The sequence below is a fragment of the Dicentrarchus labrax genome, unplaced genomic scaffold, assembly GCF_905237075.1.
Source record: "Dicentrarchus labrax unplaced genomic scaffold, dlabrax2021, whole genome shotgun sequence".
In the NCBI taxonomy this organism is placed as follows: domain Eukaryota; kingdom Metazoa; phylum Chordata; class Actinopteri; family Moronidae; genus Dicentrarchus; species Dicentrarchus labrax.
The window spans coordinates 14,390,985-14,416,817 of NW_026136714.1; the positions used below are offsets into that span (position 1 = coordinate 14,390,985).

General features: G+C 38.0%; 2 protein-coding genes across 7 annotated transcripts in view; one reads left to right on the top strand and one right to left on the bottom strand.

The window, feature by feature from the left end:
- The window catches only part of LOC127376526 (myogenesis-regulating glycosidase), a 110,955-nt gene extending 96,049 nt beyond the window's left edge, over positions 1–14,906 (bottom strand). Inside the window, exon 1 of the mRNA XM_051423503.1 lies at positions 14,895–14,906. The gene's annotated coding sequence lies outside the window, so the exon portion shown is untranslated. The remainder of the gene's footprint in view (positions 1–14,894) is intronic.
- The window catches only part of gpat2 (glycerol-3-phosphate acyltransferase 2, mitochondrial), a 113,176-nt gene that overhangs the window by 52,959 nt on the left and 34,384 nt on the right, over positions 1–25,833 (top strand). The window contains exon 1 of one of the 6 annotated variants that reach the window (XM_051423489.1): positions 9,351–9,401. The exons of the other annotated variants lie outside the window; for them this stretch is intronic. Within the exon in view, the coding sequence (XP_051279449.1) occupies positions 9,395–9,401 (7 nt within the window). The 5' untranslated portion in view covers positions 9,351–9,394. Of the gene's footprint in view, positions 1–9,350; positions 9,402–25,833 lie in introns of those variants that run through there. 6 annotated transcript variants of the gene reach the window in all.

A 25,833-nucleotide genomic window follows, 5' to 3' on the forward strand; every position in this document is an offset into this window, starting at 1 on the left:
AAAAACAGCCAATTTTTGGGCACACCATAGACTGCACAATAACATAGCCCAAAAGTCAATTTGTCAGATTTCTTCACAAAGAAACATGCTGTTAATTAGGCTCAGTGTCACCACATTTAACCTTTGTTTCACCTGCTGAAACTTACAATAAAAGCAACAGAATGACTTTTCTACCTTGATTGCCAGTTTTCACGGTAAACGCACACACCAAAATGGCAACATTTATTATTTTTTTTAATATTTTTAGTAAAGTGATAGTAAAGTGATCCTTGTTGAGCCTATGTTTAAAAATATATTTTTGTCTGTCAGTATTGATAAGTGAGCTTGAAAAGATGGTAGACAAGTGGACATCTATTGACAACTAACATGTTGTTGGTGTGTTCTGATTGATACTGTATTTGGTAAATGGTAGGGCTGAATGATTTTAAGAATAGATCTAATTGCGATTTTTCTGGCAGATATTGCGATTTTGATTTGATTCACGATTTCCTTCAAATCAAGCTTCAGTGCAATATTCACAATGTACAGTAACATTAAAACATTAAATGCTATTACTCTAATGCAAGGATGAAAACTAAAGTAAAATAAAATACAAAAACTTATTAAAATAAAATGACCCTTCTGGAAAAATATGTCAGACATTAAAATAGGTGGGTCATTCATTTATGGCTCAGCAGCACCCAAATATTGCCTATTCTGTAAACAATAGAGCATTTTTCCTGAAAAAAAGCAAATATCTTTTTTTAAACAAAAGGCTGACACCACAAGTCAGGGTGAAGTGCAGAACAAATAAAATCTCAAAAGTACTTAAACAATAATACTTGCTTCCCTGACATCTCTACATCACTCTTTACAGATTTTTTGTCAAGAAAACATTATGTGTTACGGCCGTCGTTGTCGAAAGATGCTGTAATTGTAGTCTGTTTGCTACAGTGGGCCTGATGATCATTTTCACCGGACTTTTTCGTCATGCACTCATCATGCAAATGCCTGTGGTGATTTCAACTGCCGGTATAAATTGGTCGTGTTTCCACTGGATGTTGCAAAACAGGTTTTGCACAGTACCTGTTTCTGGTGTCTGCAGCCTCAAAACCAAAATACTCCCAAATGACCTACGTGCTGTTTTTCGTGGGGATTAAATCTCTTAACTCCGCTTCTGATCCAGCTGAAGCCATTTCTGACTAATTACAATTTAGGAGCACGTTAATACTGATTGGTTAGCGTGACCTGTCCACGAGTAGCATGCCGCTTCTGATTGGTGAGCTTGGCAGGATGGTAGGGAGACGGCATGTATGTGTAAAATAGTTGACACAACAGATCCTGGGTCAGTCAGGAGCGCTGCAAAAACCGCAGATTTGGCGATCACATGATCGAGTTGTCTGAAATCGCAATTTTGATCAGAAAACGATAAATCGTTCAGCCCTAGTAAATGGTGTGTGTATCCTGATTCTGTCAGGACTGTATTATCTTCAGCCAGAGCAACAGATGATTCTGCACACCTAACAACAGTATAGGTGTTATGGGACTAGGAAACATCTGTGTTTGTGTGGGTATTTGTTTGCCTGATACTGTATTGCTTCAAACAAAGTTTTTCTTCCTAGTCATTTCCCTATGCATTATGGCCCTTATAGGACTTGCTACCGCAGTGCCAATAATTATGTACTTCCCACGCCTGTAAACCCTCTTCCATTGGACACCCAGCCAATTCAGAGGCTGCTGCTGGGGACTGAATCTGAGTTTCTGCTGTGGTGGGTGTGTGCAATGTCCTCTCTGCCACCCAGTGACTCCCATGTCTTACATATATTTTGCAAAATTAAACTCCAGGGGCTCCTGTTCGTCCAACCTGGTAAACTTTAACAAGCAAATTTGTGTGGGTTGATCAACAGCAAACCTGTCTGGACAGTGCTGATCCTTGAAGGCATGGAGAGCTTGAGAGTCCAAAATAAAGGACACTATTATAGCTTATTAGCTGTGTTGTACCATCCACTTTTATATGATCCTGCTCTGCTGCCATAAAAAGGCATGGTTTGCTAACAGTTATGAGTTGATGGTACAAATACATCTATTGAATAAGTTATGCCTTGTCTTGTCACTGATTGGTTGAGAGGGACAGTCTTCCTTGGTTAATTAATCATAAACATCAAGTACCAGGATGTACAAACACTGTTGCCATATTTACAATTATAGTGTGTGTGTGTAAGACCAACAACGCTAACATCTGGATAATGACACGTTTTAATATACACACATATGGAACAGAAGGGTAAGAATGGGTGAAAACCACTTTTTACAGTCACAAGCACATTCTTTAGGGGTTTGCACCTTAACACTTCCTGCTCTCAGCACTTCTCTTTTCAGCTACACTCAGCACACCTCTTTATCAAAGCAAGGGCCCTTACTAACCTGACAGTTGATCAGGACAGGTGGTGCCATGATGAGATAAACATGCTCCACACTGGGGATTTAGGGCCAAAAACACTCAATACTGTGTTCTATTGTTACTTTAAATTCTCCAGTTTCACATGTCACATACACAGAAACATGAACAGCTAGATGAACTTAGTAACTCAATTTCTTGATTGTACCACTTTGGCCTTAAGGTTCAAAGAGTGGATGAGTTCCACAGCTAGTGTGCATTTATTATTACTTGTAGCATATGGACATGTTCTTGAATGTATATGTGTCCATACCAAGGTCGTTGGCCTGTGGCCGTTTGGGGAAACTGGAGCTCTGATGCTGAAAACAACAAATTAATAATTAATAAATCTTGGGCAGACAGCAGTACAGACCTTCCCAATGGACCACAGGCAGCTGTTTGATGATATATCCCCTGTCTCGCTGTCACTATTTTCACTCTGAGAACAGGATCAGCTCCTGGTTCTTGTGACCTAGAACCACAAGTGCCCAAGTTATGAACACTATTGTACAATTTGGTGCAATCACCATGGTAACAATTGTCTTGTTTGTTGTAAGTGTAGTTCAATGGGTGTCAGACCTCAAAAAGCCATTCTCTGTCTCATATGCTCTAATTCTGCCTGGTCAGATACATACTGGAACGATCTGTGCACTATGGGGAGTGTTTAGATAATGGTGTGACTCACCTCATCTCAAAACCCCAGAACCTTTTAACAACTATTCAAAGTAAGTATTATAGATATGAAATGAATCATGTTTCTGCAACTGCATGGGCTCTTTCTGGCCTCAAATGTATCTAGACACTGATTGTCAGTTAGTTAGTCTCGGAGAAATATGATGTTTTGAAATAAAAATTTCAAATGTCAGTTTAAAATTAAGAACTATAGACCAGTGTCAACTCGGCACATCTTGTATTCATTCAGTCAGTAGGGCTGCACCATATGGCAAGATATTTCAATATGATTCACGATTAGTGAGAATAAATAATTTTGCATCACAATTTTATTGTCACTGAAAGAAACTATTGACAAGATGATTTTTTGTTGATATTGCGCTTGATTAATTGTGCTGCGCTAACAGTCAGGTGTAGGAATTGTTCATTTTGAGGCAAGAGTATAGGGAATCATTGAAGTATTAAAGTATCTATTGTTTTTCTTAAAATTACACTGGTCTCAAAAATAATTTAATCTAAGGCCACACCACAGTGAAAGAAGACAAATTGTGTCCTAATTGGTCTGAACCAGTCTGACACTGTGTGGGACACTTTGGGGGATGTAAACAGTAAGTATAATAACTGTCAAAGCAATATCTTTGCCTCAGGTCTTTCCTTCTACACCCCACCTACATCAACTCTCCCTCCCCCCAGCGTGAAAATCTTCAGTTTGAACTAAGGGGTGATGCCACAGTTTGGAAAGTTAAAACCACTTAAATCTGTCTTTTCTTGGTTCTTTAGGTTAGGCAATGGGTGTTAAAAATCACAATAATTCTAAGCTGGTGAAATGGCAGATTAGATGCTGATACTTGAATTACTCCCCTTCGAGTAAAACCACAGTCTGGACTGCATTTGGCTATCTGATGACATTCATAAAAAATGCAGTAACCTATGCATTCATATTGCATGCGTTTGCATAAAATAGTCTAAGTCCGAGTTCTCCTGGTTTCATAGTCATTCTGCAACAGTATACCCACTTCTCTTCTTATCAAAGCCATCAGCATCAAATTGCCATGATTAATTCCAACTTCTTCTTAAATCAGAATCTTTTTATTTAGATTTGCAGGGTATAACAAAAGTGTGGTGCTGGCCATCTTATACACTAGAGAAACCAGTGACAAGCATGGGTATACAATGACAACAGCTGGCACTAATGCCAACATGTAAACAAAGCATGAAAGAACACAAAACGGAACAAGTATGTTGTTTTACGCAGTTAATTGTGTCTCTCCTCCAGTGACACCAAACAGAGCAACCAGAGGATTTGGTTCCAGTTTGATGTTTAGTGCCTGAGATAGTGTCTGAAAGATCTCCATCCAGTACTTGTTAAGGCTGAATAAGATAAGGATACATGCATGATAGTTTCACCTCTGAAATATGAGCCTTTGAACTGAATTAGGCAGTGATGAGCACACAGATCTTAAATTGACCGGTTTAAGTAAAGAATTCCATGTATTTTCTCATAGAGAGAGGCCTTAGTCCTCTGAGCTTGTCCATGGGGGCACACCTTAGATCAGACACCATGCCATAAAGGCCTAAGAAGATTAATTACAACTTAAAAATAAATAAATATTGTGATTGATTGATTCCATTTTTTACCACATTGGCAAACTAATAAGGGTGGGGGAAATCAGCGGTAGAAAGACTGAAGGTGAGGGAGTGGGCGACAGATGGGAGCATAGACTCTGGTCTCAGCTAAATGAGCTGTTGCTAGAATTATTGGTCAAATCAATCCAGTGATGCTAGGGCTGTCTACCTGCAGGGCAGGAGTAGGAGTTTTATGATATTGTTCTCCTGGAGTGGCACAGACAGAGACACACACACACACACACACACACACAGAGAGAGAGAGAGAGAGCGCGAGAGAGCGTGAGAGAGCGTGAGAGAGAGAGAGAGAGAGAGAGAGAGAGAGAGAGAGAGAGAGAGAGAGAATAAAACGACATAGACTTTTACCCTGTAAGGCCTCTGGTCATTTTGAGTGTATGATTATAGATCTTCAAACCCTGGTATGTTATCCTTAAATTTTTCCAATTTTCACTTGGCAAAAATTCACTGACATTTAGTATAAAAGTTACTGTTTACTATTAGTCATTTGTGATTGTACAGTTAAATTGAGTGATAAGAAAACACAGACCTATGAACCTTTTAATTCAATCCAACACCGCTGTAAAAAATAGGACCTTGGTGAAAATTGACAGTGTGTAAAAGAGGTGTTGATTCAGCTTTATGGTGATTTTCCGATGCTGTAATTTGCACTTGTAGTGTTCTAATGGATTATGTAACGTTGTAGGGATAGGGTTAGTAAATGAAATGTACATGGACCCTGTAAATGAAATAGTAGAAACAGCCTTCAGTATAATGCAGTTTTATACAACACTACTACCAAAGTATAGCCTCAAAAATTACCATAGAACTGAGTCAGCACACAAGGTAGAAGTTTGATTTAAGGTATTATGAAGTACAGGGCTACTGTGTGGAGTTTCTGTTTGATTGGTTACTCAGTATAAATGTGTGTTTTCTGAGGAAGGTGATTCCAGTCTTGTGTTTATTGTACCCCATTGCATTCACTGGAAAACTTTTGCTGACAAAGGTGATCTTTTTTAATAGCTTATAGACCGATAGTTAATAGATAATGCACATTAACATAATGAACTGTATGGACATAATGGATTTCTTGTGTTACAAGAGAAAGGTCCGTGTTGCAACAATTAGGGCTGTGCCCGACTAAAGATTACTTAAAGCCAGTAGTCAACTGCTCATTGAACATATGATATTAATTTAATTATTTAAATATCTATATTTTTATAGTCGCCTGTAAAACGATAACAGAAAAAGCAGAAATTTACTTGAATGTGTCCAAACAACTGAGTTCGGAGGAGACAACAAGGAGACTGCACGTTTAGTTAACTTCTTTCAACAAAGTACGGTATAACATCACACAAGTCTTATTGTTCAAAACATCAACTTTACTGAAATGACTTTTCTCATCTAGTAATGGTTTAGTCAACTATTAAGGGGCATACCTACTAATTGATTCAGCTGTGACCATTATTATAATACATTTTGGTAGTGTAATATAATTTGTGTACATTGTATGCATGCTTTTCATTTGGTAAATTATGGTCCAATTTGGAGTAAGATAGACAATAAATCTGCGTATGTTTTGGGTGGGGCTACCTTATGATTGACAGGTCATTCTCAGTGAGTCTGTCCAGCGCAGCGCACAAAACTCAGATCAAACTGTCAAACTAGTGTCAACAGTGTTGATCAAATATGAAGTAAGATTATGTTATTGCGTTGCCTTTTTCTCACTTTAAATAGTTTTCACAAAATTTTTTTAGTGAACCATTTATTATTAATATGAGATCGTGTGTGACCAGGTGAGCCGCCATTGTTTCCTGATACGAACGAGTCAAAACTGCATACGACCCGTCCGCTGGCTCGCGCTGGCTCTATATAACTGTCACGGCGGAGGTACAAAACGGTACTCCACAAAGCAATGGGTGACGTCACGATGGGTTCACACTTTATTGTATGGCACAAGTAGACATTTTATACTTTAAAATGAGACAGAACTTGTGCATTAATGGATTAAGATTGAGAATTACAAACTGGCTCTCTCTGCTTCCATAAGGTGTTTCTCGGCTCTGCCATTGAAAGATACAGTGTACAGTTATTTGTCTTAAGGCCTTAGTTGTTACTGCCAATAGTTAGGATTAATTTGTCAGTCAAAAGTGATGATGTGGCTAACCCTGACCATGATCCCATTGATTAAGAACAATGAGTGAAATGTGCTGAGACAAGAGGATTGGACCACATTTCAATAGCACTTGTTCTATCCAACTGGTTTCCTGCCTGTCAGCTTTTTGAAGACAGCGGGGGGATCCTGGGAATCTTGCTGATGCTGGAGAGCCACAATGATTCTGGATCATTTGAGAGGTAGTCTCTGGAAATAAACTTAAGTTATGGCCTGATTATCACATAAATTGCCTTTTTAAATACATTTTATTTTATTGGCAGTGTATATGTTTGCATTATTTGTGTTTGTGTGAGAGGGAGAGAGTCAGAAAGTGAGATCTGTCCAAGATAACTTGCTCACCATTACTTATATCAACAGCGCAGATAATGCTAGTGTGGTTCTTTATTACCGTCATCAGTTTTATTGGTGTTGTTAATACTATGGTTTGTTCCCCTGGCACTCTAATGCAGAAGAGATGAGTTGATCAATCACAGCTAGATTGGCTCCTGGAGGAGAAATAACCTGCATGAAGCAGGGAGAGAGACGGGCAGAGTGAGCGTCAGAAGGAGATAAAAAGCAAAGACGAAAAAGCTAGATGATATGAAAGAATGAACAAAATAATTGAACAAACAAACGGGCACAGATGAGTTATTAGGCAAGAGAGAGGAACCGAGTGACGGAAGAAAGAAAATGGGTTGCCCTGGATTGTGTGTCCTCTGTGGGCATAAAAGTGATTTAAATTTAGGAAAAAACAACAAATGTGCACAGAAGGGGGAAAGAAATCTTTTTTTTTTTTCTTTACAGTGAAAGGGTGAGCTTTTGCAAGGAGTTAGGAGTACCAAGATGAGAATAATAAAAAGACTGTGACAGGAAATAAAGTGAGTGCTTTACTTTTCTTAGTGCTACAGACCACAGCACCACCTGCACTACCAGGAGCAGAGATTCTCTAATACTAATAGAAACTGCTGTTTGTTTCCTGCTCTATTTCATTTCTTTATTTCCTTTATTCTTGGATCCCCATTCTTCTCTTCCTGGGGTCTGCACACAACAAAACATACATACAAAGAAGACACATAACATATAAATGTAAGACCATACGAAACATTACACCGCATCCAGTTACAATCAATCTTAGTTCAGTTAACAGTCAGTAAGGCTCAGCGTAAAGTTAGGATGAATAATGCCACAGGAAATAGAAGAATGAAACAAGACACCTGGGTTCAACAGAACTTTGTTTTGAGACTATTAAGATTAATGCTGTCCTAACATAGTCACACAGATATACACAAATGCATACTTCCCTATTCCAGTTCACTTAACTACATGACATGCATTTTGGGCGTGTGGAGTGTTGGTATCTGTGAATGGGTCAAACTTTAGGCAGCCAACCCCATCATGTTAAACTCAGTATTACTTGCACACACAGACAACAGTTATCAGTCACTCCGTTTGTCGATTTAATTGTAGGTGGCGTGGTTTTGAAGTGAGAATTGCATTACAATTGCATTATTTCAGTGGAGCTGCCCCCATAACCGTTTCCCTACATGAATTAGTAAAGCATGATTTTTATCCTAGAAAGTCTCATTTGGAAGTTTAGATTTAAATAACGTCAGCATTCTAGGTGAATTATTGCTGTGTAGGTGGTTTGAAAGTTTCATACTGATAAGGGCTTTTTTAGGGTAGAAAGTGGGGATGCTCCGAGAGATGGCAATCTGTACAAGCTGACATTCATTATAAATGACTTGGAATTCACTGGTCAGTCTCCACCACTCAGTTTTCTAAGGGCACTTTCTGTTCCTGTCTGGCTCCACACAAACTTGAGATGGCACTGTTGATGCAGATGCAATAAGGGACGAAGTATGTTCAGGCTACTAGTCCCTAGTAAGCTTGGGGCCGTTTGTTAACCCGCTACGAGCTACTGCAGCTGACAGAGTTAGCGGTGAATTTCACAGTATTTTTTAAATGAAAACAAGAATTGTGGGTGATTTTTGTTGTTGTACTGTGTCCCCAGTGTAAGCTTGCTTGTCAGAATCTAATTTTGAGCAACGATCATTTTTTTGTCACACGCTTCTGATTTTGAGGTTTGCGACCTCAAACAACATCAGACCACAGTGGAACTTGAGATAAAAGAGTGAGGCTGCTGTAGTGTTGGAAGGGAACATGGTCTAATGACAATGGAAGATGTGATGTCGCCTCGTGCTTTACAATTTTCATCAGGTGTGTGAAAGCGTGATTTATAAAGCTGATTTGTGATCACTCAGAGAGCCCTAACCGGGGGCTGGGAGACATGTCCAGCATTTTTAAGGTAAGGAGATGGCTGTTGAGTGTAATAGAATATAACATGACAGGAACAGGAAACCTTAACTTCAAAAATACCTCAGGTTACACCCACATCAGGCAAAGTGGTGGCTTTTGCATGATCTTTTGCATGTTATCTTTCTGAAAAGTAAGTTTTGAAATAAGAATCAGCAGGAGAATCGGATGATGGACTGATCACCACTGACATAGAAAGGGGCCTTTTTGGAATAATGCCAGGTACTGTAACAACCACCTTGTCTAGTTATTGTGATATGAAGAGCAACCTGGAGATGGAGAACAGGATTGGTGACAATTGTTACCAGATAATAGATGACTTGACAGATCAGGAACAGAAAAATAACAAAGAGAAAAAATCTGATAATGAAAAGGTAGACAGCAAAGACAGAAGATTAGGAAAAGGAAAGGAGAGTCAGTGTAGACTGGTGTGAGTCTATGTTTCACAGCACGAAAGTAGATGAGAAAAATTATTCCTCAGCTGTTTGTCATGTTGGTTAAAATTTCAAGAGAGAGCGAGGAGTGGTTCAGAGACTGGGGAGGCAGAGTTTAGGAGCAGCAGAAGAGAGAGAGGGATGGCACGAAGACAGAAGAAGCCTAGGCAGTATTTTGTAGTGTAATTAGAAGAGCTCTTACCCCGGGCCGCCATTGGGGATGTTTCTGTTCTCCACTTGAGCGCCTTGTTGTTTATCTGCACAGCTGGTTGAGGGAAGAAAGGGAGCAGGGGGGAAAACAAGACTAAGCATGCAGGTTGGAGACAGAGTAGTGAAGGCTTCGGGGTGTCATGTTTCTGAAGAAAATATGCACACACCTGTGGAGCTTGCTCGCTTCTGTGTTCTCCCATTACGTTGCACATTCTCAAATCTATTACATGTTCCCCTGTTTAGCTACATTATGTGTCTGCATGTAAAGCCCTTCCAGCTGACCACAGCCATCACATTAGCCCTGCAGATATTTTTAATTAAGTGTGAAGGGCCGGGTGAACAGCTTTGCATATCTGCCCCGTCTTTGATTTTAGCTGACCAAGTTCCTGGATTATTATATTCACATCCACAATAGCTTAAGCACAACTTGCAATTAAATATTACTTTTTTTTCCTTTACTCCTACTTTTTTACACAATGTACTGTACAGTACTACCTTTATTAAAACCACTAATTCACTAAAGAGAAATGCATGTATTAAAATATGATTTCAATACATTTAAATGCAACAAGTGTCTGGTGCCAGGCTAAAACTGAAAAACAAAAAAATATTACAATTATGATAATGTAATATTGTAATTATAATATTAATCATGGTATTGCTTGTGCATATGCAGAAGTGCTGGATCACTTGGGAATATGGTAAATTACAGGTTATTGTGTTATATGTTTTCCTGTGTGCTTTCTCATGCATGGAATTGCTTGTCCAAGATATTTAAGTGATGTAGACTTTCTGCAAGAGTAATCTGTCGACTCAGCAGTGTGACTTCAGAATCTCTATAGGACAACCATGATTTCACTCTACAAGTCTTTATTAATTCTGGCCAGTTGATCGGGGCATTGGCTGGTGTCATTACAAGTGACTTTACTTTGAGTTTTCTCGACCATAACACAAAAAAAGTCAGTGTTTTCAAAGCTCAGTACATCATGGCTGACAGATCTGCAACACACATTTCAGTGAGAATGAACAAAAAATGATCTTTATTATAATGCGCAAGAAAGGCCAGCCGAAGGGTGTGATAAAGTAAGTGTCAAGTTGTCCAGATGAGAAGTGTACTGCACATAGAAACTGAAGCCACAGAATCACATCTTTCTTACTTTTTCTTTTTTCTTTTCCTTTAATCATACCATTCCAATTTCTTTCTGTTGCAACTGTAGATGCCTGAAACAGAAGCTGAACTTTATTAAAGAAATAGGTTGTGATTGTAGATCAAAGTGCTGTTACAAACCTATTTGAGAACACGTCTTCATTCACACAAATTGCCCCTTGCATTTGCAGATCTCACTGCAGAAGCAGAGATCTCTCCACAGATAAACACAACATGGCAGCAAACCAGGATGAGCTCGTCCCCAAATAAGGCACAGTGTCGTCGGTTGTTTGGAACTGGTTTGGTTTTGTGGTGTCCGACAGCAAACAAACCACGACCCACTGCAAAGTTTGTTTGAAAGCTGTTGCAACCAAAGGTAGCAGTACGACGAATTTATGCCAGCACCTCAAGCAGAGGCATGCAGCCGAGTGGGAGAAATGTTGCTCTCTGCGAGATATACAGGACCGCAGCCCCCAAACACCCGCTAGAAAAACAGTCTAGAAAAAAAAAAGATTAAAATCGTAAATCGGGTTTGGAAAAAAAAAATCGGAGATTTTATTTTTAAGCCATATCGCCCAGCCCTACTGAAGACACAATCTTAGTGTACTGCTGCTTACACCTACTATTACTTGCCTCCACTCAATAAAAAGGCCAATAAAGAAAAAGGGTAGCTGACAAAAACACCACACAGTAGATATAAACAGAGGAGAAAGTCTGTTCATTAAAATGCATGCTTAAGTTTTATAAATGATTCTAACCCTTTGGGGTATCCCAGATCCAGCACTGATGTAATGCTTTATTATGCAACAGTTTATAAGTACTATAAATCCTTTAAATTCTTACTTCTCGTCAGTGTTTAGAATGATCCCCAAATCGCTCTTGATTATGAAAACACAATTTATTTTCCAGGAAGCAAAACTCCACAACCTATTCATCATCATTTAAAATGCAACACTGCAAAACAGAAAAGTATCATCCTGCACATAACTTGGCATTTGCCCTGTGGAACTCTAATTAAACGCGGCCGCAAGTAAGGCTAAAAAATGTTAAAATTCCACAAAACCATCAAAAGTAATGAGCCACCTTGAACTCCTTCTCGCTCTAATTTCTTTAAAATTTGCATGGACTAATTTCTAAGGAGTTGTCCTTTGCCGCAGAGTTGACATTGGTCAGATGGACTTAATCATCAAAACACAAAAGCTACCACAAACAAGACCTTGAATCAACAAAAAAACTGTTCAGTCTGTTGCATGGTCTGTTTTGAAATATGAAGAGACATTTATACGCAAGGCTACTGCCTTCACCTCAGAGCCCCATAATGCACTATACTACTGTTCTATGCAGCGTATTACTAGAGGCTGTTCCCACATCCAGTATTATAACCTACAAAAAGTTCTCAGTAAGAAGGATATTGATTGCCTGTGTTTTTACAAAGCCCTCCTGAACAGCTTTCTTTTACCTTACATCAGCTGTGTATGTAGCTGATATGATCACAAACACAGTACAGCTAGAGCTAGAGGCCTGTCAGGTTATATTGGAGTAAGAGAAATCATAATTTGGGTAGAGTGCGCCGAGAAATTAACTATGAGCTGTGCTGAAAATGAGCATCTTAAGCCCCTCGTGAGTTTAAGATTTAATACACCACAAAACAAGTTAAAATTATGTCAACAGCACACAATTACAAATGCTGATGCAAAGGTGGGTCATGTGAGGTTGAATGCCAAACAGCAGCCTTTGTCAGAGATTAAAGAGGTCTTGCAATAAGCACTTTGATGTGCAATTTCAAAGCAACAGGAGAGAACTAAAAAAGCTCAGATGAGACCACATTATAAGTGTACAAACTGCAGGTATATTTAACAATCAATCTGTACAATTCTTAAATATTTCTAGAGAAAGAGTTTGCAGTCCAGCATGACACAACTTTGCATCAGCATTTTCAGTGGTTAGTTACTTACTCTCTAAGACTCTTCATTTAGTCTCAACCTTATTTTCTTCCTCCTGTTATTAAACATTTATCTTGATGGTGGGTCTCAGCTGTCTATATTAAATCATTTGAAATTGTCAGTTTTGTTATTATTTTTTTTATAATGCAGAGTATTCAAATTTTCTTTCCATTTGGATTTCCTTGTATAAATGAACGCTAACACAACAACAGTGTGCAGTGCAGTGCTGGGGTTCATAATTCCATTAGGTAAACACCGATCAAGGATTTTTGATACGATATGTGTAATAGTGTGAACTTTAACATTCAAATGAAGCCACTTGTTTGTTGAGCTCTTGTTAAAAAATATTCAGTTTGAAACTGAGCCTGCTCCTCGAAATGCAAGCACTCACTCACAACCGTATGGTAGAGCACTTCGAATTAAAGTGTTCTCTTGTTGTTTTTGCCTAAAATCACATGAATGAGACAGGAGATTAAACATCGTTCAACCTGTGTTTGACTATTACTCATTCACGATTAGTGGTTACAGGTAACCATGAAGGCTAATTTGTACTTTCAGCATCTGAGAGGTTCTCCTTGTGATGTAAATTTTGTCATCACTTAATTCTAATACTGCACTGACTACAAGCCTTGTACAACCCCTGTGTAGTGTGTACGAAACTGTGTATAAATCTGTGCTGCTGTCCATTTTAGAGTATCTTTGGGGCCTTAGACCCCAGCTTGCTGCTATAGATTACAACTATTGTATGTCAGACCTTGTATGTGCTACTTTTTTTGCAGTGTTTTTTTTTACATTGGAGATTCAATATTGATTTTGGTATTCTTTTAACTTATTAAAAGTTAATGCAACAGCTTTACTATTAGTGTTCAGTATTTTCGTGATCAGGAAGATAATGGCTGAGAGGACTTAAAGTCATCACAACAACTAGTGCAAATAATCTATAATAAAATTATAGTGACTGTACATGTAGAATTTCCATACAAAGGGTATGGTTACCTTGGAGCAGGGGTTTTCACAGTCTGGGACCCCTCAGACAAAGCCAAATGTGTAAAAATGGTCTGTCCATAGGCTTTTATTATTGTCTTTCACACTCATTTAGGCTATTCTATGTTATATCTATCTCCTTTTGATAACTAACATAATATTTTTTCACTTCTATTCACTAGAGCCTCCCTTGAGGCACCCCCTCCCTTCATAGTTTTGCCAAAAAAGTATGTGATTTCTTACAAAATGTTCCAGGAGCCCATGTTGTTCATGTTTTTTTAGCAAATACATAAGGAAGATGAAGATGCTGTTGACGAGGTATTGTTTACCTTATTTCCAGGGTCACTGGTACCCCTCTGAATTTAGTATGTTCAATAACCCTGTGTTGGTGCATGCCACAGTAACAAAAAAACAAACAGCACATGACTTCAGTAACCAGGAGGCATTCAGGCCAGCTGCTAATGCTGCCCATACTTTCTTTGTGTTGACTGCGTTATTCAGTAATTTTACTGAGCACACATGTTGTTATAAAAGTAGCAGGATTTGAGGTGCCACCTGAATATTTTGATGTAAATGATGTAAAGATTTTAGGCACTCTATTACACTTTGTTTTCATGTGTGAATGTGTGGGCAGCTTGAAGGAGAGGGAGGAATCTCCGACTTTGGTATCCACATTTTAATAAACTATGTATGGATTAATTGTTACCTTAATTGCTTCAATTTACTGCTTCTTGGAATGTTTATGATGATTAATCGTTTATCGATTTATTCCAGTAAGAATTTAACTGATTAAAAATGTATTAACTGACAATGTATGTTTTGTGTACCATTTGTCTGGAGCTCACATATATTAACTGTTATACCCCAAGAAAGCGTACTTGTAATGATGACAATTTTTCTTGACCTATTCATAAAGAATGGTTGAATTTAACCACTTTATGTATCAAGGCACACAGGTAATGATTGTAATGTTAATGTTTTGTCGGTATCGTTCTACCTCTGCATTGTGGACATTGGCTGCCTATGGATCGTTTCTTGAGATGTAACAGACGTAGGTTGTGACTGACGTTGTGTATTCAAGTGGATGGAAGCGGCTATGGTTATTCACTCATAGCACTCTCCATTATCAGGGATATGATAGGCTATTTATGAGCCAGGGTGTATTCGTTATGTGCTTTCATGTTGGTTTGCATTTAAGTGAAACTCGATATTCTATTGAAACATTTCAATTTGATTTAATGTCTATTACTGATACTGTTGTTTTATTGCCCGGGCCTAGGCATACTTCACTTTTACTATTCATAAAAACTACTGGGGCATTTGCACATCTAGCTGCTTTAATTAATTATTGGGTATGATATGATTGAGCAGGTAGATGCTGAGCTGGTTCAGACTGAACCGGACTGGATCCAGATCTTTTTCTGTTTGTATTATAAGAACTTATGGTCTGTGCACAGTAAAACATGTTTTTTTCTTATTAATTAAATGTTTGACAGGAACCCAGTCCGTCTTAAAACTCCCAGGACTATTAACATTTCCAAAGAACTTCATCAAGCTTCCTGAAAGGCTGTTTGAAATTTATTTTTAATCCGTGTTAACAGAAAACAAACATTCTTTTCCTTCCGTCTCACGTCTTCTCACTTGGTCTTTCCGTTCCTTTGCCTCTGGATTGAAAATATTTTTGTCGGGTGTGTGCTGTCTTGTTTTCACAAGGCTCAAATAAATTGTACGTTGTTTTGAGAATTAGCCTAAGAGGATGTTTCTGTATTTTTCACTTTGCAGGGAAGTGATAGAGCTTGGCAAAAAGGTAAACAGTGACAGCACTGTCTTCCTTTAGCCGTAGACCCATAGCTAGAGAGAGAAAAAGAGGGAGAGAGACACACATAGAATATTCACCCTTGTCAGCCCACGGGCTCCTCATTGAGGACACCTAATGACCCTCACATGTCTCCCTCTCTTAGTCTGACATATAACCACAGAGCCCTCAGCCTTGATTGTATTAGATTCATCTGCTATTAAAGTTGTGATCATGAGACCTAAATTGCCTGCTTTCGTTTTTTTCTCGGAAGGCATGTTAACCATGTGGTAGAATTGCATACACATTCACATTAACTGTGGCGTAACTAACAAACTAACTAACAATGTAATATGATTAAACGACAAAGCCGTGTAATTGAACAATACTAGTTTTTGTTAAAAACAAGTTCCACTCTGTTGCTGTTCTGAACATTTCGACAGTGTCACACTAGGCCTGCAAAAATTGTTATTGTTATTATTAATTCATTTCTTGTATATTTTCAATTAGTTGTTTGGTCCAGAAAATGATATGAAAAGATATTCAGTTTACTGTCATAGATGACTAAAGAAACCAGAAAGTACTCACATTTGATGCTTTGAAATCCTATAATTTGAACATTTTTTCTTAAAAAATGATTCAGAACAATAAATTGATAATTAAAATAATAGGTGATTAATTTTATTGTTGACAAATAATCGATGAATTGACTAATGTTTGCAGCTCGAGATCACACTATCTTGCTCGGCCGATGGAGTTGCCCAGTTGTCATGTAATTTTAGTTAATCATTTTATTTGTGGATTTCAGTTAAGTTTTCCCACAGTTTCTTTTACTTAGTGCTAAATATTTTTTCTAATAATTATTATATTTTTCTTTGTAATTTAAAGGGGGCACTGAACTTCAGTTATGAATATTATTACAACCTGACAAAACAATAGGTTTGAATGAAGCCTTTTGTTGTCCTGGACTGAGGGAAAGTCTCAGAAAATAACCCTGATCTCATTGATGTTGCATGATGGGAAGTAAAGGGGATTTTTGCCTGACCTCGGTATGTATTATAAGAAGTGTATATCGGACTCAAAATTGTGCCCACTCACTTGAATGAAAAATATTGTCTAGCTTCTGGGTCTTCTTCTGCAGAGTGCGACCCACTAGGCATCGAGTGTTTTGCCCTCTTGGCTCATAGACTTACTACATTGGCTTCATGCAAATAAAAAAGCTTTTCTAGGCTCTAGGAAAATCTTACAAATATAAACCCTCCACTGAAATAAAAAAATAATAATACAAGGAGTAATAATTGACTTTTTGTGCAGCTGAAGTAGGGGTTGGCGATATATATCGTTTGCAATAATATTGTTGTTGTTTTGACAAGGATACAGTCACACGACTAGTGGGCCTACGTGATCACATGACCTCTCGCTAGCATCCTCCTTGCAACAGTTTAGCAGCGCGTTGTGATGGTAGAGAGAAAATGCAAGCAACTCCAGTCCCTGAAGCTACCGGTACTTCAGATGATTTAGTGCCGATACAAATCCTATGAGCTTTAGCGTTCAGAGCACTACGCGTCTTCAGCGGTGAAAAGATGTCAGCGGAGACGTTTTTTTAGCGCAGCGCTCAGAGCGCTTCAAGTTAAAATCTGTTCAACTTGTAACATCGCTGGGCGCTCGGAAAATGAGTTTTTGAGCGCTATCAGCGCTCAAAGCGTGTTTGGTGGACACAAGCTCTAACTCAGACAATTCCAATCACATTTTAAAGGATATCGACTGATTATCGTTACCGCCAAAATCCCCCAAAATATCGAGATATTATTTTTTGCCCATATCACCCACCCCTAAGTTGGAGTTGTCCTGCCAACAGTTTTACAGACATGTCTTTTAGAAGGAAGGTCTATGAGGAAAATGGGCTTCATGGGCCCACCAGTATATACTAAATCACTGGATTACCCTTTAAGCTAAAACTATTTAACATTAGTACATCCAATCCAGTTCGACATGTTTTGATATAAATAGCAGTACATTAAGAAATTATTAATTTATATATTTTTTTATATAATTCAATGCATGTGTGTGCATATGCTGGTAACATAACATTTCTTGTTTGAGCGTACATGCTGCTCCAGGACACTAAAGCAGCCAGATGTCTGCCAATGATTTGAACCCACATTATCTGGGTAATCTCTTCACTTACTACACCACCCTTCATCTGATCTTTTCACTGTACTTATTCAGTGGCCTTTAGCTTCTCCTCTGTTGCTCTCATGTCCTTCATCGTTTCACTCAAAACTCCAACTACTTTACCTTGCTCTTATAAAAGCAGTTCATATTTTGCAAAGATCAATCCAGCTTGTTTCTGATGAGTGAAACCTTTTGCCGTACTATATGAAAGGACCGCCTGTTTCTGGTCTAATTTAAAGTTGCTGTCAACTGTTTTTGCTATACACCATCAGTACAACTCCTCTGACCATGAATACAATTCTAGATAATTATAAACCACTCTGTCACCCATTATTCATCTGTAGGTCAGACATGTTTGAAGAACTTAGTTTTTACTCACACTCACATATTGATAATTCTGTCATATTGATCACCTTAATTGAACCCTGGTCTCCGATCCGTGTGTGTGTGTGTGGGGGGGGGGTCTTCATGCATAGTGAGATTATGAGTGCCGTAGTGATGAGCCAATAATTGAATGTTCTCTTATCATCCCAGTGAAGCATTTTACAGGCCGAATATTTGACTAATTTATCTGTTATTAAATTATAGATTCATAGATTACATTATCAATCAACTGAACCAAGATCATCCCAACAAGAGGATCACAGACTCCCCTGTTAGTAGTCTATTAATTGATTATTCAATCGAGAGAAAAAAGGGGAAATGGCAGAAATGAACTGGTTCCAGCTTTTGAAATGTGAATATTTTCAGATGTATTTTTAGTTAAATAAAACTATTTACATTTTAGGATGTTATGATGGACTTTGCTGTTTGATTAACAATTTTTGATTAACATAAAATTAAATTAAAAAGTAAATTTCTTAAGCCGCATTGCCAAAATGGATCCAGCTTTGTCAAATTTGATGAACTTACCCTTTATTTATACAGGATATTTAACACATTAGTAAAAATATAGAGCCAAAAGAACAGAGTCAGTAGTCAACAATTAAACTGACAGTACATGCTGGTTCTTAGTCTTCTATGATACCTTGGGTTTTGGCTGCTAGGATGGACATTTTTCACAGTTTTAGGATATTTTTTTGACCAAATAATAAATTCAAAAGTTACTCAGGAGATAAATTTAAATAATTAAATTTCTGCACTTCTTTCTGTCCTCATTCTAATATCCCGTAGCTCTTTGCTTTCTTAGCTGCTCTTAAATTACACACAACAAATGATTCACAACTGTGATTTTGAAAGAGCTCCAAGGAGTGCGCCGCTTGTCACTTTTTTAATCCCACCATGCTGCTCTTCGCCCTGTAATGCAAGACACCCGTTTTCCAGGAACTCTGCGTGAAAATTACTCCTTTCTGTGGGAGAAGTTAAAGATGTTATTTTAGTGCATCCCCTCATGATGAATCTCTTCCCCCGAATGTTTTCAAACTCTTTCTCCTCAATCTGAGATTTCAAGAAGAGAGGCAGCCATTCAGTATGCCTGCCTTGACACAATTCATTGAATTCCTTCTGTGAGTTATTTTCAGCTGTAGAGGAATTTCACTTACAGTACAATATTAAGGCATACACATGAATGTCAGGCTTGCCTTTTTATGCTTTCAATTAGATCAGTATGTTCTTATGTCTTTGTTGCTGCAGGAAGAGGACAGCTCTGGGTCAAAGATGAAGTGAATATTTGTTTATGAATTCAATATGATGATAAGAGGAGGTTATGGTGCAGTTGGTGTTGATCAAACAAGCTTACATTGTTTATTATCAATGCAGCCTTTGGCGAAGTCTGTTGTTGGACTTTGCACCAACGTTCGACACAGAAACATTAACATATGTTTACACAATTTATTCCCAAGTGTTGTATAAAGGCTGCTCACCTCTCCTGAATATTTTTGGTTCATGAATCAATTACCAAATAGGCCAGTTGCATAAGACATCAGGTTGCATCATGATTTGTAGGTTACAGTTTGAGGTGTCTCGCTTAATATAGCTTCTTTGGTTTGTTATTTGAAATTTTGAATGCAACTGGGTTTCATGTGCAAACTTGTTTATGTGGTCCACAGTTTCCATATTTGAGAAGCATAGCTGCAGGTATGTCACCTCTTGCCCTTACCTCATACTCTCTTCCAGGTTTCATGTGTCTTGTATCCCACAGTAGTTAAGAAAACATCCTGTCTTATCATGGAGAGAAAACCTGTTTAAAGGTAAGAGAGAGGGAGAAATGACAAGATAAAAGATTGTGGAAGGGAGGAGAGATGATGGGTATCTGACGTGCAATTAGTTCTTGCCTTTTTTGTGAATTCAATATGAGGTAGAAACCTTTTTATCTCTTATGAACAGCTCAGCGATCAGTGTAATTATCATCAGATCCTGTTAGTCAAAAACATGATGATCAGTGTAATTATCATCAGATCCCGTTAGTCGAAAACAATCTGATCTCTCTTTTTCTAAGCTTGTCTCCGTCTCCCCTCTCTCCTGTTTTCCCTCAGTCACACAGTTTTTGTGAGCTCTTTAATGTTGTTTTCATGAAAGAACATCAAAAGTCACAGCAATTCTATCTCTCACTCTTTATCTTTTTATTGTTCTGTCTGGGACTTGTTTGCTGTGACTAAATGGAGGTCACCCAAATGGCAGAAAAATATCATATCCAACCATATCTGACATATTTCAAAATAAATCATGTCTGAAAACAAACAGTTATAATTAGTAAAAGTATTGGTAAACTAGGGATGTCCCAATCTGATCTCAAAGATCAATATTGGGGCTGATCAAGGCATTTCTTAACTGATCGACATTGGCTATATTGAGCTATATTAAACCCAATCCGATCCTTTTGTTTTACATCAGCTGTCACACAGGTGTTTTTACTCGTCAGCTCTCTCTGCTGTCTATTTCTCTTCCACTCTGCTGAGCTGTGTGTATCGGCTCAGCCCCACCCGCAGCATAACACCACCACGGGCAGGGCTCAGTTCCCTCTTGGAGGAGAAAGACAGCAGTGGAGAGCTGCATACTACAACCCCACTGCAAGTTCCACTAAAGCCCTTCGAACAATTGGGCAATACGAGTAAAGTATTAATGTGATATGCGCAAAAGTTGTACAGATGTCCGGAATTAACACTCAGCAGGCAAAGGCTGCACCAAAGCAACAAATGGATGGGCAGATAGTCAATATTAAATGAGTCGGACAGGGATCAATGGCCAAAAGAACTTGAATGGGACATCACTCAAAATAACAGGTGATACTAATAAAATTTAAAATGGCTAATTTCCATTCAAGTGACTGCAAGCCAACATGCACAATATCATAATTTATTATTCATATTTCAAAATGTCTTCCTTAAAAAAAATTATTATTCTGATATTGTGATTTTTGCTGAATTTTACTCTGAACTGAAATTGAATGCCAGTTTGATCACTTGGGACAACCAAGCTGTGGAAGGATATTGCAGTATTTATTAGTTATGAGTGGACTCTTTTGAAGACCTGCACTTAGATGATTTATTTTCTTATCCAGGCCACATGTGCTCTCATTTCCAATTTAACTTCTTTCTTCGAGTGCTGATATTAAATGGGAAACTATTAAGGGAATATTTTAATGGCTCATATTGGGTAAAATAAAGCAGATCAAACTCGGCTGCTTTCTTTACTGTATTCCGCTGTGTTTTGTCCACCTTAGCCTGTTAGTGTTCTCCTTAATGACAGCCCCGGTTCTACACTTTCCTCCATATGTGAGTGAAAATGAATATGAAAAATAATTTGGTCACACCAGTGATTGACTATTCTGACATCCAGGTTAGCAAAATGCATGTAATCACTCTTTGTATTTTGAAGTGAATTAACCCAGACAGTAACAAATCTGTTATCTCTTATTAACAAAGAGCAAAAATGTACAAAACATTCAGCTCGCAGCGTTTTTCATCGACATAGACGTTTTCACTGGTTAAAATGATGAACAGTGGCGGGAGGTCGTATCAGCTGTCCCTAATTAACATTAGTTCCATGAGTGACTTGATGTCAGGCTGAAATAAAAGCTTTATAGGTTTGATTGCTCTCTGCAAGCCAGTGCCTTTACTCTTTATGATTGTTCATGAGGTTGTGTTTTTGTAGTCCCAACAACTACAACAGAGGGATACCTTAGACTGTATCCTTAAAAATTGACATAGTCTCTGTGACGTCACCTATAGGTTTCTGAAGAGCATTGTGAAGCTCATAGTGTGGCTGTTAAACTCCGCTGTGTCCCAGCTAATCAAAAAATCGGCAAACATGTTGAGCGTGGGTGGAGCTGAGGTGCGCCGGATGAAGCTTGATGAAAAACAAAAAACAAAACAGCCGCCTGTGATGGCACCCACCTGTTACTCTTACTCCATACCCTTAATTATCCATAACTTTAAGCTTTAATGTGAGTTAAAGTTAAATTAAAATGTACACCCTGTGTAGTCAGGGAATTTAGACCAAAACAGTCTGTAAACAAGTTTCTTTCTGCTGTAAAGTTGGGCATTTTAATATGGGGCCTTATGGAGGTTGGCTCACATTCTCCAAGTAAAATATTATTCGTATCAATAATATAATATTCATATGATCATATCCTGACTCTGCTTTGAGTCTGGATGTTGAGAACCTTATTGCCTTCAATTGATAGTGACCAAGGATTCAGCCTTGATACATGGGGCAGCAGCTCTGCCAGGTGAGCTACCAGGCGCTGTCATCTCTTAAGGTAAATTAACTCAATAGTTTCATTTTTGTACAAAATGAATGCCTGTGTTGGGTATTTTGAAAATATAGCCCTTTCATACAAGTGTAGGAGCTGATTTTTAATAATATAGAGGATGAGGTGGTTCTCAAAAGGATTCTTGTAATAATATTATTATTCTTTGCAACTTTTATAAACCATGTAATGTGTTGGAATTCAAAAATAAAAATATAATTTAAAATATAATATAATATATAATATAAAATATCATAAGTTGTGCTGTCAAACGATTAAAATATTTAATCGCGATTAATCGCATTAATGTCATAGTTAACTCGCAATTAATCGCACATTTCTATCTATTCTAAATGTCCCTTGATTTCTTTTTGTCCCATTATTTTTTCTCATTTTAATGCTCTTATCAACATGGAAAAGAGGATCGGCTTGCTTTGTGCAAATGTTGAAACAACATTAGCATATACTATAGTGTTCAATTTCACACTAACATTCTCACTTGGAGCAAATAATCTCTCACACAATGCAACACTGTCCATCAATAAAAGGGTGAAAAAATACTTTGTCACACAAACAGCCCCTTCAACAGCCCCTTTCTAAGGGATCAAAACAGGGCGATACAAAATAAAATTACAAAGTGCACATGTAAGGTAAACTAGGACTTAGCCTATAGTGCAGTTAAACCATGGCTTAATACTTTTCTCAAGTTTGCTTTGAACATAGCAGTCAGGCTACTGCTCTTTATTCACCAGAAGCTCAACCCAGCCTCTTATTTCAGAAAGAATGAACTGTAACGCCTACTACTTCTTTGCTTTGAGCCAGTTACTCAAACAGACAAACCTGTTGACATTTTCAGACAAGGAATCCATCCATTACGGCGTCTCGCGCTCGCCATCCACTCAAAACGTAACCTCTACTACTCCTAAACAAGTGTGTGCGGCGTGCCTTTTGTTTTGTTTCCGGTCTAGCTAGATCCGGTGTGGTGTTGTAGTTTTTCTAACGTTACTAGTTGCAACAGCATGTGAAAAAACTACAAAATGTGCTAGGCGTTAACCTTGTGATAAAAAAATTTACACCGTTAAAATGGGTTTGCTTTAACGCATTAAACTGACAGCACTACCCAGTGCTTACCCAGACATATGAAAATCTCATATCTAATCAGATAGTAGTACAGTAAGTCAGAATTCCTTACCAGAAAACCTTTTAGTTTGATTGTTTGCTGCTAGGGTGTTTATATAAGGGTTTTCTACAAGCATGGACATTAAAATAAAACAGTGTGCAGCTAAAGGGAGGAAGAGGGCAGACGGAAACTGTAAAGAATTCCTTTTGTTCTGGGAAATCAATGATGCTCTCTGGCTCCATGATGCACAGCTACTGATTCACAGATTGATTTTCTATGTGTGTGTGCAGTGAAACAGAGACAGTGGACGCATTCAGGTGCATAGCTGTGTGTGTGTGTTTACCATATCAACATTCTTTTTTCGAATAGCCTGCTTTACTTGCAGACTGAAAATAAAAGCCCATCATGTTGATGTCCCTGTGGTGTTATCTATTGTCCTGCTCAGCAGAATTCTTTCCATTGGTTTGTTTAAGAAAGCTCATAATCATGTCAAAGACACGCTGTTAACGCTATCACCAATACACTATGTGCCACTGGGTTTTCCCATTTATCTCTTCCTTGTTAAAGCAACAGTGAGATTTGAATATTCTTTTCAACAGGAGGAGGAATTCTCTGCCAACAGCAAACATTTGTCACAGTTATTGTGGCCACAGATTGACTCTCCATGTTTTTACACCACATAATGTAACTAAGTGAGTGATTATTGTCAAAAAAAAGGTCAACCGCTCAGTTGACCTGTGGTGATATATAGGATTTATGATTAACGCAACAGTCCCTCTTAACAATGGAGCCCTTTTTATTCCTGGTTAGTTTTTAACGGTGATGTGATAACTTGTAATTTCCACAGTCATTTGGCTCATATTGATGTTAATCATTTTATTGCAATGCGATTGTGTGTCTATTTTTCAGCAGTGAGCTGTCCTGTAATAGTGATTTTCGCTGCAGATGCAATCATCTTATCAACACTGCTTTTTAGAGTTCCTTTGTGTTTGCCAACGCTCACATAGGTCGAGATGCATGAGCGTAATCTAATTATATCATACACTCCTATTCTTTTTTATTTTAAGGTTATTTTGTAGAGGGACAGGAAGGTGGGGAAGGGGGGGACATGCAGCAAAAGGACTCTGCCTTTTTAATATGTGGGACACACCCACACATGCCCCATACACCCCCATTCATTTCAGATACTGTATGAAGATAGAGAAACTCAGAATTGTCAATTTATTATTTATTGGGTGTTAATTGCTGTGGTCTTACCATCAGTTCATAGAAAAAACAATAATTACTGTTAATTGCTCCCATGTGTTGTTTTTACAATAATATTACTATTATGGAGATGCTGGGTTGTCCAAAATGTCCAAATATGGATTATTCCTGTTTCCTGGCCATTGCCTTTGATGTTTAATTGACAGGTCATCAGGCTAGTTGGCTTGCTGCAGCTGAGAAAGAACGACTTGCTGACATTCAACATTTCAAAGACTATGAAAAGAGGGAAAGACACATGTAGTCTGTTGGCTGATTGTTCCTTTATAAAATTTCCAAGGAACTTATTCCTAGTAAGGAGAAAAAAAAGCTCATTTGTATGCAGCTTGAATTTCAGCCAGGACTGCATACAAAACAAACTGAATTGGTAAACAAGTTATTAGTGCAGGAGGAGTTGCAACGGCTCCACTGTGGGAATTTGGTGGAGCTCAGCGGCAGGTAGGTTTTTCCAAATAAATTGTGAATTGGCAGTGATGCTTTATTTTTTTAAACATATTTTTAAAAGTTGTAACTAGGTAACATGTAGCTAACCATCCTCTTTATCAAGTACATACATAGTGAAATGCAGACCTTGGTTTACCATTCATGTGGCTGTTTAATTGAATTTACTGTATGCGATGTATAAGCCGGTCTATTATTAGTGTTATACTCTGTCACCATTCGAACTTTACATTTGGTTTATTGTCAGGTTAACAATGTCAGTGCTGCTCTTCAGTATTTTCAGTTATTTTTGTCTAAATTCGTGTGGCATAAACATACAGTGTATGATTCCTCTGTTGCCTTCCCATCGTATACAATGTTATGTCTTAGACTTAGACTTCAATGAGAAAAGTCAGAATGATCTTTTTTAGTTTTTAGTTTTGTTTTGTTTTTGGAGCAGTACGTCACATCTA